The 16714-nt window shown below is 41.0% G+C and overlaps 1 protein-coding gene across 4 annotated transcripts in view; it reads left to right on the top strand.

The window, feature by feature from the left end:
* Positions 1-16714, top strand: part of EGLN1 (egl-9 family hypoxia inducible factor 1) — a 35232-nt gene that overhangs the window by 11510 nt on the left and 7008 nt on the right. For all 4 annotated transcript variants that reach the window (XM_055714864.1, XM_055714860.1, XM_055714861.1 and 1 more), the window contains exon 2: positions 15041-15160. In XM_055714864.1, the coding sequence (XP_055570839.1) occupies positions 15041-15160 (120 nt within the window). The remainder of the gene's footprint in view (positions 1-15040; positions 15161-16714) is intronic.

The raw sequence follows: 16714 nt of genomic DNA, 5'->3' as shown, positions 1-16714 counted from the left end.
GTTTGGCGTAACCTTATTTGTGTCTCCTGTAGCCCGTATGTGACAGAGCATCAGACAATCAGTAGAATTCTTTGTAACAGTGGATTTGCTTTTTCAGGTCGTACAGGGAGAGGCTGAGAGAGCTGGGGCTGTTATGTTGGAGAAGAGAAGGTGTGGGGGGACTGTACCAGTGCTTACAGATACTTGATAGGGGGAGTAAAGACGAGGGAGCCAGCCTCTTCTCAGTGGTGCCCAGTGATGAGACAGTGGCCACACTGAAATGCAAGAAATTCCGTTTAAACATAAGAAGTGCTTTTTTCATTTTGGGGGTGATCAAACGGAGGAGCAGGTTGCCAGAGTGGTTTTGGAGTCTCCATCCTTGGAGATACTTGAAACTCAGCTGCAGGTCCCCCAACCTGCTGTGGCTGACCCAGCTGGAGCAGGGGGCTGGACCAGATGATCTCCAGAGGTGCCTGCCCACCTCAGCCCTCCTGTGGAGAAAGACATACTGCAGTTTGGAGTGGCGGAGGTAAAGAACAAGCCAGTTTTTGCAGTCTGTTAAAGTAGTAGGTTTTTTTTTCTAGCAAAGGCACAGTCAGTAGTCTAAGTCCTCCTAATTGTTTCTCTGGGTGAAGTGACCAGAAGTCTGTCCTCCTGCTAGCGGTCATTTGCTTCTTAAAGGAACATTGTGGTCAGATATGTAATGCATGTAAGTAATGTACAGTTTGAAACATTCCTGGCTTGGATCCATTTTGGTCATCCACATGATCACTTGCACTACCGTCTGTGCTGCTGCCTCTTCACTGTTGTCTCCCGTGTTGCCTGTTCTACAGTTTGTATGTGCGTATGTCCGTTACGCAGTACTGTCCTAGGGTAGCTGCTGATCTAAAGCATGTGTACGCTTCAGAAGACTGATTTAAGCCAGATTTTAATCCAAAACAATTATTTATCTGTGGGGGGGCTCATACTTCCTCTCCAAAATTATTTTAAGGTTATATATGATTTTGGGATGTCTTCTATAGTGAGAGGGCATAGTACATCAGGGATAGCTATCCTTTCTTTGCTAGATGGACAGAAAAGTGAAATACGCTGTTTCAAAGCTACAAACTACCAAAAAGTGCTTTACTTTAATATTTCCCATATTTTTACTTTATGTAGCAATTTTTTAACAAACATCTGGACAAGATTATTTTCAGTATGTGGTAGATATATTTTACTTTTAAAAAAATGCCACCCACTCTAACATTAAAAACAGTTCCAGAGAAGTGTGAGGAGGGAACCTTTGAACAGGTAAGAGTCAGGTTCATATCTTTTGCCAGGCTGTGGTATAAATCAAAAGCCTGCAGCTCTTCAGTTACAATCCCTACTCCCCATTTAACTTCTAGCTGTTTTTCTTTCATCTACATTCTCCACATGTACTTGGTGCTGCTGCTCGCTTTCCTCTTGCCTGTACTCCCTTGGAGTCCTCGGGTTCCAGGGGTGCAGAGGACTAGGCTTGCCTCAGTTGCTGCTCTCTGCCGTGTATTCGGCAGTTGCAGGCACCCTGTTGATGGGCTATCCTCTGCATGACTGCTTTTGAGAGATAAAGAGCCGCATGCCTCCTGGAAGATGCCAGGTTGACCATCCATGCCCTATATCTAGTTGCAAATTGAAGCCAGATGGAGTTGTGCTCATCTGAAGTGGCCTTCTGTATGAACTAGATGCTAGACCATCCCTGAATTGTAGGCTACAGCTATGTATTTTTGAGGTGTATCCAGTCTTACAGGGAAAAAAAAAAAAAGTAATTAAAACTTCTGCCTTCTCATGTTTGGTAGGTGAGAGTTCTTCCTTATCGGATGTCTCCATTTCATACAAGTATTTGTCATCTGTGTTTATACCATTAAGTATTTATTGTAACTAATCGATAATTGGTGTCTGTATGAAGCTTCAAAATGTACATAAACTGATGTTCCTATATACCATCCACCTTCTGGCAGTTCAGGAACTCTCTGAGCTAGCAGTTGTATCTGGACCACTGCATTCATTTATGTAATCCTGTTTTAGAAGCCATTTGTACTTTTGGCCTCTGCAACATCCTGTAACAGCGAATCCTGCAGTTTGATTAGATGGAAGAGGAACTTTCCTTTGTTTAAGACCTACTGCCTGGTGATTTCAGTGTCTCCTAGACTCTGTATTGTGAAAACTCATTTCCCAGTAGTTTTACTTTCCATGGTTTTAAAAGTCTGGCATTTGCTTCCATACATTTTTCAGCTGGCACTCTTTCCTTCCTGAACTGAAGAATTACAGTCTTTTTAGTATTTCTGCAGATCAGTGCTGTTCCACACCTCTGGTCATTCCTGCTGCCCTTCTCTGCAGCTTTTCTGTTTCTGCTAACCCTTCTGTTTCTGCTAACCCCACTTTAAGCTAAGGCAGCCAGAAGCACAGTATTTAATGTATATCATGAATTTGTATGCTGGCATAGTGATGTACTCTGTTACCTTTCCCTGCCTAGTGATTTATGACACTTCAGTTGCCTCTGCTGCAGTGCTGAGAACAACCTGTATTTACTACAGCTTTTTCTGAAGTGATGCTGTCCAGTTTAGAAGCCATCACTGTGTATAAGGACATTTTTTTTTTTTTTTTTTTTTGAGCAGGTATTCCTTTGCACTTACTCTTTCCTGAATTTCACCTGCCGTTTTGTTATACAGGCACTTGGTATCATTTTACCTTTCTGTGCACCTTTCTGCAGTCAGGGCCAGGATGGATTACGCAACGTATTTCAGTATTGCATGTAAACACTGTCACTCTGCTGCTCGCCCCCTTTTCCCAGGTCACGTATGAAAAGTACAGGTCCTGTGGGGATCCTGCTGGTAACTCCTAATTTTTCATTGAAAGGAGTTGAGTTGTCCGTAGTGAAATTCTTATTGCAGTTTACTATTTTATTGCTTTTTGCTTTGCCTGTTCCAGTACTCTGGAATGCCTTGGAAGTAAGATTCATGCTTAAAATGCTTTATACTTCAAACTTTCTAACTTTTGCATTAAAATTAATGTCTTGACTAAATTTTTATTAAACCTCCATTATAGATTGGAGAAAATGACAGGTAGTTGCTCCCCAAGGCCTCCTAACACCTGGCACAGACTCAGGAACAACACAGGAGTTCCTAGACTGGAGTCCTGACTTTGTCATTTTCCTTAGTGGAAATAGAAAACGGGAGTGGTCTCTCTCATGAGCCAAAGGCTATGCCAAAATTATATTGTAAGCTATATAGGTAATAAGATAAACATACATTATTTTTACCTATTTAGTCCTATAACTTTATAAAGAGCCTTGTAAACATGGAAAGTAATACTCCTGTGCAGCACGGGAAATGTAGGTGAAGACACCATCGACTAGCTTCGAGTTTAGGCTTTGCATGTAGCAACAGGAATGTTGCAGAGGTGTGTTTGACTTTCACTTTTTACTGTGCCTTTTGCTCTTTCTACGCTCACACCCTGCTACTTCGAAGGTACATACCTATTAAAAGACAAAGCTAGTAACAAATGATCCTTCCTCACCACTGAGGCTTCAGCTTCTGCAGTTCAACTAGTAATAGCCCCATAGTATCCGTAGAGAAAAATCGCCTTTGAATGAGGGAAAATTCCAAATTTCCCCCCTACCCCCCCCGTTTGGGTACGTCTTTCTAGAGGGAGCAATAGAATTTTTCAGGGGCTCTGTGGGGAACAGAATTTCCCAGTGGTGTGAAGGTGGAATCCCTTTGTTTTCTCCCTTTGAGAAATCTCTTACACTTTATTTTATTATCTGCCCTTCATTTGCCAGGAAGGGTTATGTTGGCTTGGGAACCCCTAATTAAGGGTTTACAGAAGAAATAAATTTTGTTTTCTGGAGTAACTTTCAGTTGTCTTGCTGGTAGTTGCATAGGATTGCTTATGTTGACCCTGGGAATAAAATATATTACAGTCTTTTTACTACTGGCGCTTCAGGGTTTCTGTGTGTGCCAAGCTGGGGGACCAGTTGATACGCTTGAGAGCAGAGCTGCTATCGGATACAGACAACCCAGAGGTAGTTAGCTTTTTGCAAGGCCACTCTATGTGAACATTTTTTCTGGGAGACATATTATGCGAGCAACCTTCTGCACGCAGCGGGTGGATGTGAGCACACGCTACCGTGCTGTGTGTGAAGCGGTGGCATTTTTCTTGTTTTCGGTTGCGATTCTGTGCGCTGAGAGCAACCTCCAGTGTCAGAGGGGTTTTGTAGTGCGGTTGGTTAAGGGACTGGAGGCCACAGAAAAGCAATTGCAGCTGAGGCCTGATGAGGTATCTCGGTCATTAGTGCTTGCAGCTTGATTTCATGGGGTTAGTAGCAGGGCAGTCTTAATTAAAACCTGCGCTGTGGAACCTGCTCCCTTCGTTACCACAGTGTATGGTTGGCAGGCGCCTCTGCCATCCACGGGTGCTTACCCACTCCTCTTCTTCCTCCCTGTTCTTCTCTGCAGCCTTTCTCCAGCATCAGAATTGGTTTTCCTCTTCTTTGGTTGCACATCTCGGATCAAGTGAAGACAACATACAGACTTAAGACATAAAGAGTTCTGGGACCTGTAGTATCTTTAGGGTCATCTACTACATGTAATAGAAGTTAGTAAATCAGCTGGCTGCCCACGGAAAGTTTCCTGAAATGCAGTTTCCTCTTCAGAAACTATTACCCACTGTTAGCGTACAATACTAGATCCATGTTTTCAAAGCTCTGTTGTTTACTTTCAGTAATGATGTAGAAATTTCATTTTAAAATACGGTCTGTGGCTGAACAATACGCTTCTGCCAACCCTGAAATCTGCAGTGATTGCCTGCTGACTTGAAGGGGGAGTTGATTTCTTGTACAGGATTCTGGAATCTAGCATTTTGCAGAATTGCTTGTTGTTCCATTTGTTCCTTCGTTCTCATGGTGCTCAGCATTATTTTCCCCCTTCCACTGATGCAGACTTATGTCAGTGCTGCTGTTCCTTCTGGTGTCTGCTTCTCTTCCTTCATCTTCCTTTCATTTTGCTCTCCATCATCTGTCCGTCTGTACTTTCCACTGCTGTTACGCTTTGCAGATCTCGTGTGCAGGTTGCATAAACATGTCTTACGGAACAGTCCTCATGGTCTAACCTGACACCTCTGATCTAGGTGACTATTGCTAATCCCTGCAATCTCTCCCCAGTGAGTACAGTGGATTGTAAAACCCTAACTGTCCTTCAGTTCTCCGGAAAAGTTCCTGCTGATTGGACTTTTAGGGACATACAGGAAAACCTTTCTGCAGAAACATGAGAGAATGAGGTATACGTGTCCTGTCTTGAAATCCGTCATTTCTGCGTGGGGTGTGCTTCCTCTTTTTACTAAATGCAACGCGTTTAAGAGTATGTAAGTACTGGCAGCATGCTAACTGAGCCGGTGTTAGGATTTCTGACTTTTCTGTGTGAGCAGCTGGGGAGAGATTTCCTGGTTCTGTGCTCTTCTGAATACTTGGAAAGGGGAAAAATCTCAGTGATAAGTTGATTCAGAAAGGCTTTCTTTCTGTCATGTTTTGTACTGTCACGGCATTTCTGCTTACACCATCACTTTGTGTGGAGTTTGGCTTCTACTACCTTTTGATTTTTAGACTGGGGGATGCGGAATTTGAGGTTAGCATCCTGCTTCTAACACTGATACTTGTCAAGTTACAGTCAGTCAACAATGTTGATTGACAAGGACCTTGACATACAGCATGAACAGGTTTAATTATTCACAGAAAAGGGCCAATCTGTAGAGAAACCTACTTGCCTTTTAGGAAGGGTGAATGATTTGATGGAATATATAAAATACTATCTTTGTTATTGAAATGGTGGCAAGGCGGTAGGTAACTTTTTTGCCTGGATGGGTTGTTTTCGTAGCAGTTTCCTAATGCCAAGTATAAATAGACTTGGAACAAACCAGGTGAGTTCCTTTTAATCAATTGGTAGTTGGTAATGCGGCACATCTTATTTTTCCCAAGGCATGAGGGTGGTGGTGGGTATTTCCAATCATGCTGGTCTCTTGGGGCGTAAGTGGCTGTGACTGATGAAGAGTGTGGGAAAAAGCCTGTAGGAGCAGCACCGGGGAGCTCTCTGTTCTCTGCAAGTGGTCCTAACCTAACGATGATCTTGTTGCTGTCAGGCTGTGGAGCCCGATGAATTGGTGTTTGAGGAGGAGATGGGGCTTTTGTATCAGCTAGGAGAGGGTGGGCAGTTTCCTCAGGTGTTTCTCACTGCCTGGAGTCGGCGTTGGGTACATTCAGATCTTTCTTGTGCTCATGTGGCCACATACTCTTGGAGTAAATAGACGGCATTCCTGAGCCACCCTCCTCCAGGAGTGTCACCAAGCTGGCACAGCCTCCTCGTTGCAGCAGAATGCCTCCCCTCCCTAACCTGAAATGCTGGGACATACGTGGAAGGGGTGGGTTTTCCAGTCACTTTTCTGACTTGCGTGCTGGTGTCAGCAGTCTGTTCCCAGTGTTTATGGTCAGCCTTTAGCTCTGCATGGCCACAGCTGTTCCTCAAGGCTTTCCCCCGGCACTGGTGGTAGCCTGACACAGCTGGAACACCAGTAGATTTGTATAATGCCTACTTACATTTGAACTGGATACACTGGGTGATCTGGTTAAAACCAAAAAACCCTAAGTGTTATTTATACTAGCTGGGAGAGAGGCCCTATTACAGTGTGATGGTGGGATTGTAAGGAAGTTTTATGTGTGAAAACCCATAAAAACCAGTATGGGCAGAGTCAGCATTTCTTGGATTTAAATGGTAGGTGAGTTGAAAGCATGTTACAGGCTGTTCCTTGCTATTTAGCTTTAAACCTTAGTCAGACTTTGGTGCAGTGTTAATATAAATTAAAGCAGCACTTTGTCTATTAGCATTTCAGTGCATAGTTACTTGGGTTTTTAATTTATAAATAATTCCAAAGAATTGTCTGGACTCTTAATAGTAGGAGTGAATGCTATAGCGTACGTTGTCAAGTTTGGAAAGCTGTGGGCAGGCTGAATTGTGTATGTCCCTTTGCAAATACCATTAGAAACTACTTTAAAAATAATTTTCCTCAACATACTGTTTATGGCAGTAGATCTGTAAACAGTAAACTGGTTAAAATCTAGAGGTGCTAGCTGAGACCTTGACTTTGACTTCAGTAAATGTTCATGTAGATGGCAGTAAGCTTAAGATACTTAGAGTACACAAGTACCTGGCTAACCGTAGTGCTAAACAGGCAGTCCTATTACTGTGTTGTTGCACAACATTCAGATTTATATAAAGATATCTTTCCTGCAAGTTAAATGTCACTTTATGGTTATTTTGCTCCTTAATGCAGAAACAACATTACAGTGTTAAATAAGTAATGAAATAACTTTATATATATATATATACACATAATCTAGTATTTAGCAAAACCGTCATATACAGTTTCTTGTCTTCTATAGGGAAGAAGTTCGAGGCTTCTCAGTATCTGTAGTTTTGCGGGAGAATGGTAGTGGTGATGAGTGATATTCTTTAAATGGCAAATCTTTTAGCCATTCACTTTCACAGGTATTACAGTAAGGTTTTGTTTAAAAACAAAAAACACCTACCCCTTGCCCATCTTTAATCCTTAGGGTTTCTTCCTCCCCAGTCTCTTGTGGTATTAAGAAGTATAAAAAGTCTCCAGCTTTGAAGTTTGAGCTAATGTGCATGCTTTATTTTTTAAGGTAATGTAAGTTCAGTTTATCCAGTAGATCTCACGCAGCTAAACAAATTCAGTGATCGTGTGTAATGATCTTAAAATAGGTAACCACGCTTTTTCATGTGTCATCCGTCAGTGTGCCTGATGTCATGTGGCTGGCTCTGGAAATCTGGTGTGCACAAACTGCTGTCAGAATATATTTTAAGTGATGTAGCTGAATGAGCTTTAGCTTCTTACTATTTTAGCAAGCCACTGTAAGTTGGTTTTAGTGTTGTATTATTCTTAGTTTTTAAAGATGTTGCTTCTCTGTGGCCTTTCTGAATGGTTGGTTAGTGATGAAACTAGTAAGTTGACTAGTCTAATGTGAGAGCAGAATGTTCTGTCTCATCTTGCGGGGGAAATAGTTTCAAGGTACTTACTTTCTAAATGGTATTATTAATTTCAAAGCATTTATGACATTAAATTAAAAATAGAGTCTTAAAATTTGTGTTGATTGACTTACTTTTTGTAAGTCAAATTTTTGTACAGCGCCAAAACCAGTGAGTCACCAGTCTGCTTGTCTTGGAGGGAATGGGGAGTTATCCATGGAGGCCAGCCAGTTCTGCAAACACATTTTATATTATTCAACAGTTGTTTGAATCTGAAGTGTACTGGCCAACTTATTTAATCATAATGTAGACAGATTTAGGCTGACACGAATCAAAATATGCTTTAAAACTTTGTCAGCTACCAAGTCAAGTGTTGTGTTTGTTCCTAGGCTTTTGAGAGAGAACTTTCTGCCCTTGGTGGCAGAGCTTTTCATCTAGCTACTCTCTTTGGGAAGCCTCTATTAGGTATATCAGGGGGATTTTGTTTGTTTGTTTGTTCTAGGTTGTTGCCTTTTTTTTAAGTTTGTAGTAGACTTTGAGATCAAAACTATCAGAATGTGTCATGTTGAACCTTTGGGGAGCTATTAGTGCTTTGAAGCACTAGCATGGCTTGGATGTGCTGTTTGTTTGTTTGTTTGGTTTTCTTTCTAATACCCTGTTTAAGCCAGTGCACAATTTTCTGCAGACTTTTTAGATTTGAGCCCAGTTTTATTTTCCTAATAAGCAGTTAGATTAAGTTAGTGGAAGCTAGGCATTCATAGGATTAAATGACTGCAAGGGTACCTGCGCTAGTTTCACTGATTCAGTTTTAAACCAGCACCTTTTGGTTAAACTGGCACAATTTTGAGAATAGGCATGCCCTACCTAGCTTGGCTAGCAGCCTGGAAAATGCCACTGTGTTAAATATTAAAGAAGATACAGTCTTTATTTTTTCCCCTTGAAGCTTGTAAGCTGACTTGGCAGTCTCTTCTCTTTGCCTTTGGAGATTTGAGACTTCCCAAGTGAGGTCCAGGAGAGCAGAGAGAACCTTGTTAATGTTTAAATGTCGTTATCTCAGTTTAGTAGTGGTGGGGGCTGCAGGACTTCAGCTGGGAGTTAGGAAGTGTATTTTAGGTCTTCCTGTTATGTCTGCCTGCAACTGGTTTCAGTTGCTCGGTGGCTCACCTTTTGAGATGCATTTCTGTGATGCCCTAAGCTGCTTTCCTCAGGGCTCGGTCAAAGCCTCCATGTAGGGTTCTGTCCCCAGCCCACGGCGAGAATCTCCACCATCCCCCCCCATGTTAATGCCTCTTGCTTGATCGTTTCGAGGGAGCTTCTCTATCTTATGTTCTCTATCCTATCTAAGGTTGCTGTTTATTAGATGTACTCATCAAAGTGTGAGCACATCGCAGGTTCACAGTCATTTCCTGAATATCAGGCTTGGGCAACTGCGGTTCTGGGTTTTTTCCTCTGCCATTTAAAAGAATTGATGAAATATCCAAACTTACATGCACGTTTCTTCAGCGATCCAAGAGCTCATGAACATTTCTTAGAGCCTGTGTGCATGCATGAACGAAAGGAATGATACGGTGAAATCAGCTTCTTGTGATCTTGCTGTCGAGTGCAATTAGAATTGAATGGTGAAGGGGGAGTACCAAACTTGGTGTAGCTCCAGTGAAAAATGCCAGCGCTTGTTTGCTGGTGGCACCCTGGTTACGTTCAGGCTCTTTGGATCCAAACTCCAGTGCTGGGCTGGACATGGCCACTGAACCAGCGTGAAAGAAAGTTTCCGCCTTCTGATTTGTGTCAGTTTGTTAGAATGTGTGAAGTGAAGGTTGTAAGCAGGTAAATGTCATGTAAAACTGAAAACAAGAGTCAAGCAGTGTATTAATTTGAAGAGAAGTTGGAAGAGCCTGCCACTGAACTGCTAGGTTGGCAAAGGTTTCTCTGAACTTCAGTCTGAGAAGTCAGCACCTGATGGGCAAGTTAGAAATAAGCAATGTAGTAAAAGTATTAATCCGTTGTGTCGAACTTCTGATGGCATGGTATGGTGCTTGATTTTCTGTGCTTATGGAATGCGGTTCTATCGAAGCAGGTAGAAATCTTGTACTGGCCATGTCATTGAAAGCCCTGGGAAGGGGTGAGGGAGGTCACATTACCGTTAGTTTCTGAACTCCCTGGAAGCCCACGAAGATGTAACCCATGTACGGAGCCGCGTGCTGATGCTATTTATAGCGTAAGCAGCTATGTCAACTCTCAGTTTTTCCCCTTTGCTTTCCTATCTTGAGTGCATTTTTCATCTCTGTCCTCAGTTTGGTTTGCCTTCCCTCTGGCAGCTCAAGAGCTGGCGGCTTTGCCAAGCCTGCTTCCCTGTTAGAGGAGCTGCTGCTGCTCCGCTCTGCCAGCAGCCACAGGAGAGGGGTGACGCACGCTCGTCTTCCCTGCCCTCTGTTGTGTATTCCTAGAAGAGCAGCTTACCCTGCGCTTGCCAGAAGATGACCCACATAGCTGGTATTTGAAGTAGGTGAGGTTTTGGGGGTTGTTTGTTTTTTTCTTTTAATCTGCAGCTAAGTGTTTTACTATATCTGCAGAGAAAAACGCAGCAGAAAATGATAGCTCCTAACTCCTTGGCTAATAGGCAAATTGAATGGCTGTAGTGGTCATATAGTAGTAGGGGAGAGGGGCTAGAGAGAAATGATTCAAAGCTGCTTCAATGTGTCAGTCTCGTCTTTAGGTTAGCTTCTAACTAAAATTTGCAGATTCCTGTTCTCTCCTGGGGACATCTCAACTACTGCGTTGTTTAATTTTTAAGCCCATTAAGTAGTAGTTTGCTTTCCTCTTGCAGGTTCTCCAGTTCACGATGATTGCAAGGCATGGATTTTTTTTTATCAGGGAATCTTTTTAGGAGGTGATGTTTCTCTCCAGCTTCGCTAGTTTCAGCGTTGACTCATGTGAAAGCTTGGTTCTCTGGCCTTGCTTACTAGATCATGGGGGTATCAGCATAAAGTTTTACTGAGATGGAAGTTAGTATGGAAATACTGGGATTAGCCCAGTCCCAAAGAGTTTGTTTTGCCCCTTCCAGCTTCCTCTGTTTTGGGTAAGGCTGACAGGAGTTTCCCCCTGTTGATATTTTCTTTCTGTTGTAAGTTTCTGCAAATTCTTCACAAGCAGAGACAGAAGAGTTAGGAATCCAGGACAAGCCGTACCACATTTGCATGTTTAAGTCAGTAATCTTGATGCTGCTCACACAAAGTAGTATCAATACAAGTCTTTTTTTCTTCCCATTTGATTGTTACTTTGTGTACACCTGGTGAAAAATCTTAGGCTGATGTGCTTAAACTGAAATGTGTTTCCTCAGGACTGTCATTTGTTAGGGATGAACAAATTCTTGAGCTATATATACATCACAGATGGACCAAACAGCGATGGGTCACATTTTTTTCCCCTCTTCTTTTCTTCGGGGTGTGGCTTTTTCCCTTCTTTGAATAATCTGTCAGATGACCCACGCCAAGGATTTTCAATGAAGTCTTTGTGAGAGCATCTGATAAATTTTGGTAGGAAGTCATTGGTCTTGCATTTAGACATTTTGTTTTGCTCACAGAGATTTGCAGTTCCTTCAGCAAACAGCAAAAGTGACATCTCCTTGACTGATGCAGCTTTCTTTGAGCTAAACAATAAAGTTCTTTTATATTAATAAATTAATATGACAACACATGTCCTCTTTCAGTTTTATGTTTGTGGTTTGGGGCTTCCCCCCCACTTAACGAATTGGACATTTTCATGTAACTTTTATTTTCCCCTCTTTCCTAAGAGTTTGCTATTATTCCTTCCTTTTTTTTTTCTTTTTTTTTTCTTTTTTAAGGAGCAGTACCTAAACTTGCAGGTGTCCAGCTGTGAGAGGGATGGAGAGGATGGAAGGAGAAGCTTCAGTCTGTTTACCTGCAAGTCTTCTTCCTTCTTTATGTATGGGCGAGGCTGTCATACTTCTCTGAAAGGAGGTCGAGGCTACTCCCAAATGAAATCACGTTTTCGGCTGCACTGATGTGCTGGTGCCTCCCAGGGCTGAGCGTCTTAGCTGATGCCTCTTTACATAGTGAACAAAACCATATGGACTGTGGGTTATTCCCTCTGATATCACCTGCGTGCATTTAATTGTTAAGTTAGAAAGTTAATTAATTAGCTGACATGCTAAGGGTGCCGATGCTTAGCGAAAGATCTGTGGTTGCAGTTAGTTCTTCCGTTAACAACTTAAAGTTGCTCGTTTGGGCTGATGGCCTAAAGTAAATTTTCCAGAGTTAAACATTTGCAGGTAGAACATCTGTATGTGGATGAGTGATCAGCAGCTTCCTAAGCCTGTGAGTACATGGGTTTGATAGATGCAGGTGGGCGGATTGCGGAGTGGGGAGGGCGCTTTCATGCTTTCTCGGTTACTCATAAATTCCAGAGGGTATCTCAGGACAGCGCTCATGTGCTAGGCATGAGTGCTCAGGCTAAAAGAGAGTGCTCTGGAGTTGAAGGAGGTTAATAGTAAAAGTGTTTGCGAAGGAATCCAGTGGGTGAACAAATCCAGTGTGTGACTTAAATACATTCTTTGCAGAAATTAAGATTACTGAACGCTTAAAAATTGTAATGCCTAAGAAGCACAAAAGGGGAGACCTCCTTGTCTGTCAAGAAAATACAAGTAATTTTGTTTTTGTAATAATAACTATGTAATGCCTTGAGTTGAATTCATCAATTACTTTTATGGGAAGACTGATGCGACAGGTAGCTCTTTGGTTTTTGAGAGCCAACAACTTTATTGTTCATAATCTAAAATGTTAAGGAATCTTGGATGTTCTGGTCTCAAATGCCTGGCTCTCTTGACTGCTGTGAACAGTGTTTTAAAAAAACCAAACAACCTGCAACCCTAGAATTTTCTCTCTGCTTGGCACACTGCTATTTGCTTGCTTATTTACACTGTAAAACTTTAAAACAAGAAAAGTATGGGCTTTCATTATTTACCTGGGTCACTTTTTTTCCCTTTCTGAATGGGTGGGTGGTCTTACAGTATCTGACAGTTGGACACAAAGTCACTTCATATTGTTTCACAAAGCCATGTATTTCACATGGCCCATAAATTGTTTTGTGACTTTCCTTATCGTAGTTCCGCTGGGGAGGGAGAATTGGCACACTAACTGGCAAAAGCAACATACATTATGCTACACGAGCTGATCTGCAAATTTGTTTGCTTTCCAATTTGCCGCTAAAGGCTGAGTCATTCATACTGTTATAACAAATACGTATTAGGTAAGTTACCGCAGCAAAACTGTTTTTCGTCTCTTGCCGTTGATAGCAGACTGTGAAGTCAAAAACAAGGGCTTTTTTTAAACTTTGACAGTATTTTAGACTCAAGTGATTGTATGAAATGCTTTTGACCTTGAATATGGCTGCTCTTTATATGAAGTTGATGGCAGCTGGTGTTTCCCCAGGCTTTCCAAAAAGTGTGACTGGTCCTCTTTTTCTTCAGCAGTGTTGATGCTAAAGATTGCTTTCTTGATTTCCCTTCAGCAAAGAGAACAGGCACCCATTTCAGTACCTTATAAAGGAAACTATAGCAATAGGTTGCAGATTTATGCTTCTCTAATCACAATACTATCTTTTTGACGAACAGACGGCAACCAAGCATGCCCTTGAAAAAAAACCTGTGTTGGCCAGAGAGACCTGGGAACTGTCCTAAACTTTTAACACTAAGTGTTTTAGCTGAGTGAAAGATACTTAGGTCATTTATATGCCCGAAGACTTTTTCATATCTGAGACTACCTCCTTGTGATGTCAGCGAGAAGTGACATGGCTCTAGTTACCAGGTCTCAATGTTTTCTTCATTCTGAATGAGCTTTAGCAGCTGTTTCACACAGATGCTGAGCGACAATTAATGTCAGGGTTTAATTTACATGATACTTCTCAGCAAAACCCCCTAAATTAAAACTTCCCTGTTATTAGGAATGCTGTTGCAGGGCTGGACCTGGATCTCCTTTCAGCACTGTTTATGCTCCATGAGAGCTTGGATGGGGTGTACGTGGGACTTTTTTCAAGAGGGTTGGCTTTCAGTGGAAACCAAATATCTTCCTCTTCAGCCCAGCTTCGCTTTTGTTTTGTTCCTTTTTTCTCCCTAAGAAAGGAAATTACAGAACCCTTATTACATTATTTGGTCTCTAACTCACTGTTTTGATTTTTGTGGGTTTTTCTTCCTGCAGCAAAACTCGTAAGTAATGACTCTGCCAAATATTAGGTCACATTACTTGATACATGTAGTATGTTTACATAATGTGAGACCTATAAGGATGACTACGCTATGATTACAGTACAGGCACTGAGAAGCTGAAGTGCCTAATCTCAAAAATATAAGTATAGTTGAATTTTGTAGCTTTGAGTACTTTCCATACAGTGTAGTTGTTTCCATCTCATGTGAATGAAGTTTGGCTTAACTTTTAGGGGTTTTTTTAATGACCTTTTGGTCGTTAATGCAACTTCTGGCAAATACTGTGTTCTGATTTCTGCCTAGAACGAGCTACCAAAGAATTGCGGCTTCCTTTAGTAGACTATATATGGAAATAAAGATTTTTGAAACAAAAGATAGCTGTCTGTGAACTTGAGTCTGGAAAACAAGTATTCTTACCATAAGGAGAAGCGCGTGCTACTTAATTATGCACAAGACGTTTTTCTTCTCATGTGTTTCATTCAAGGGAGGGAAATCTGAATGATTAGTCACAACATGGGAGCAGCCCCACCTTCCATACTTTAATTAACAGTGTTCCTGTCGGTGTGTCTTATGCTTTTGTTGTAGACATCTGGGATCTAAACCACTTTTTCTGGGATCAAAACCACTTTTTAACTATAAAGGAAACACAGATAAAATTATTTTCCCCTTATTTCTATCTTAATTTTTCTGTTGCTTATATATGAATTACTTAGCAATTAATACAGATAAACCATAGACTTCTTCCCACACACAGAGATAAAATTAATTATCGTGTTTGATTCTTTGACTCTAGGCTATGGTGGCTTGTTATCCAGGCAATGGAACAGGATATGTGCGCCATGTTGATAACCCAAATGGAGACGGAAGATGTGTTACGTGTATATATTATCTTAATAAAGACTGGGATGCCAAGGTATGCAATAATTTCTTCCTATATAACTTTTTTTTTTAAAACCTGTACTTCCTAGTGCACCTTTGCTACAGGTCTTTGTGTCCTTATTTCTGTGCCTTAGTTGCATTCTTACATTACGTTAACTGTGAGGTTGAAGGAAAGTTGCATGTTTTTTGTGTACGTTTCTTACAAGTATCTGCTATTGTCCAAAGCTTCATAAATACCTAATTAGTCAACTTTGCGTACATTATTTGTATGGTGAACACCCATATACATACACAAAGAGTAAATAAAGATTATTTGAAAGACAGCTGCTTTTAGTTTATTTCTCCTTTTATTCATGTTGAATCTTGAGTTTACTGTTTGTGCAACTAGATTACTTAAGTTGCTTCTAAAGAGAAAGATGCTGTAGCTTGGGAGCAGTTTCAAATAAGCCAAGTGTTACAGTTACTGCTGTATCAGTATAGTTCAAGGCAGCACAAGTCTCTGTATCGTTGTAGATACAGGGTGTAAAATAGTTAAGGATTTATAACACAGTTCAAGTGGTCTAAGAATTTACTACCAGTGACGTGAAATTCTCCATAGATGTAGTGACTATGATAAAGTAACTTTTAAATAAGGATTTTTCTAACGGTTCAGTGGCATTAGCTAGATTTAAAGAATGGACCTAGCTAACTGGCTGTATTGAAAGCATGAGAGAGTAATGCAAAGATAGCTTTGTTTATTTCTTGATTGCTGTGCAGCTAGCTATGGAGAAGTTTATTCTCATTGTATATGAAAAAGAAAAGATAAAACTACTGATACTTCTGTTGTAGTTGGGAAGTTGCGTGTGAATTGAGTGCACCAGATACAGATAACGCAAGTTGTAGCTTGAGGGCTTTTTTCCTTGGGTTTTTTTTAAATTTCTTTTCTTTTCTTGAGTGCTGTCTGTTTCTTCTGAGAGCTGGATGAGACAAGGAAACTGATAACATACTCAAAATTGGTAGATTGGAAAGCTGAGTCAGAAATTGATGCAGTTCAAGCTCTCTGTTTCTGACTTGCTTTTTGAAATGTCAAATTTGATCCTTCAATTAGGAAATAAATTACTAGCCTTATTTGCCATGATAGCATCTTTGTATATAAGTGCGCTAGATGGGCAGAACATCTTAAAAGGTACCTTTGGGGCATTTTTGGATTATTTATGGTTTCTCTCCTGGAAAAAAAAGAATACATACCAGAGTGTCAAAGTCAAGCAAATTGCATTTTTGCAATAGCTGAAAAATTTACTAGCTGAATATTTGATTTATGAACAAAGGTATTGCATTTCCTGCAAAATCTATTTTAAATTACAAATTAATATGTTACCAGGTGTATTGGTTAGCAAAGAAAGAAGCTCAGACTTTCTTTAGGAAAACAAGTTGATTTGAATTACCGCTTCTCGTTCGCTGATTTAGATCACAATTAAAAAACCCAGTCATTTATATCAACTTACCTTGTTAGTACTTGCACAGTTACGACTTTCCCATGAAGGCCTACAGTGGCTATCTATAGTTAAATCTAACTACATCAATGCCATCACTAGGAAGAAGGTTATAT

Source organism: Falco cherrug, chromosome 6 (genome assembly GCF_023634085.1).
Source record: "Falco cherrug isolate bFalChe1 chromosome 6, bFalChe1.pri, whole genome shotgun sequence".
Classification (NCBI taxonomy): Eukaryota; Metazoa; Chordata; class Aves; order Falconiformes; family Falconidae; genus Falco; species Falco cherrug.
The sequence above is the reverse complement of the archived record's forward strand: the minus strand, read 5'-3'. Positions and strand labels throughout refer to the sequence as shown.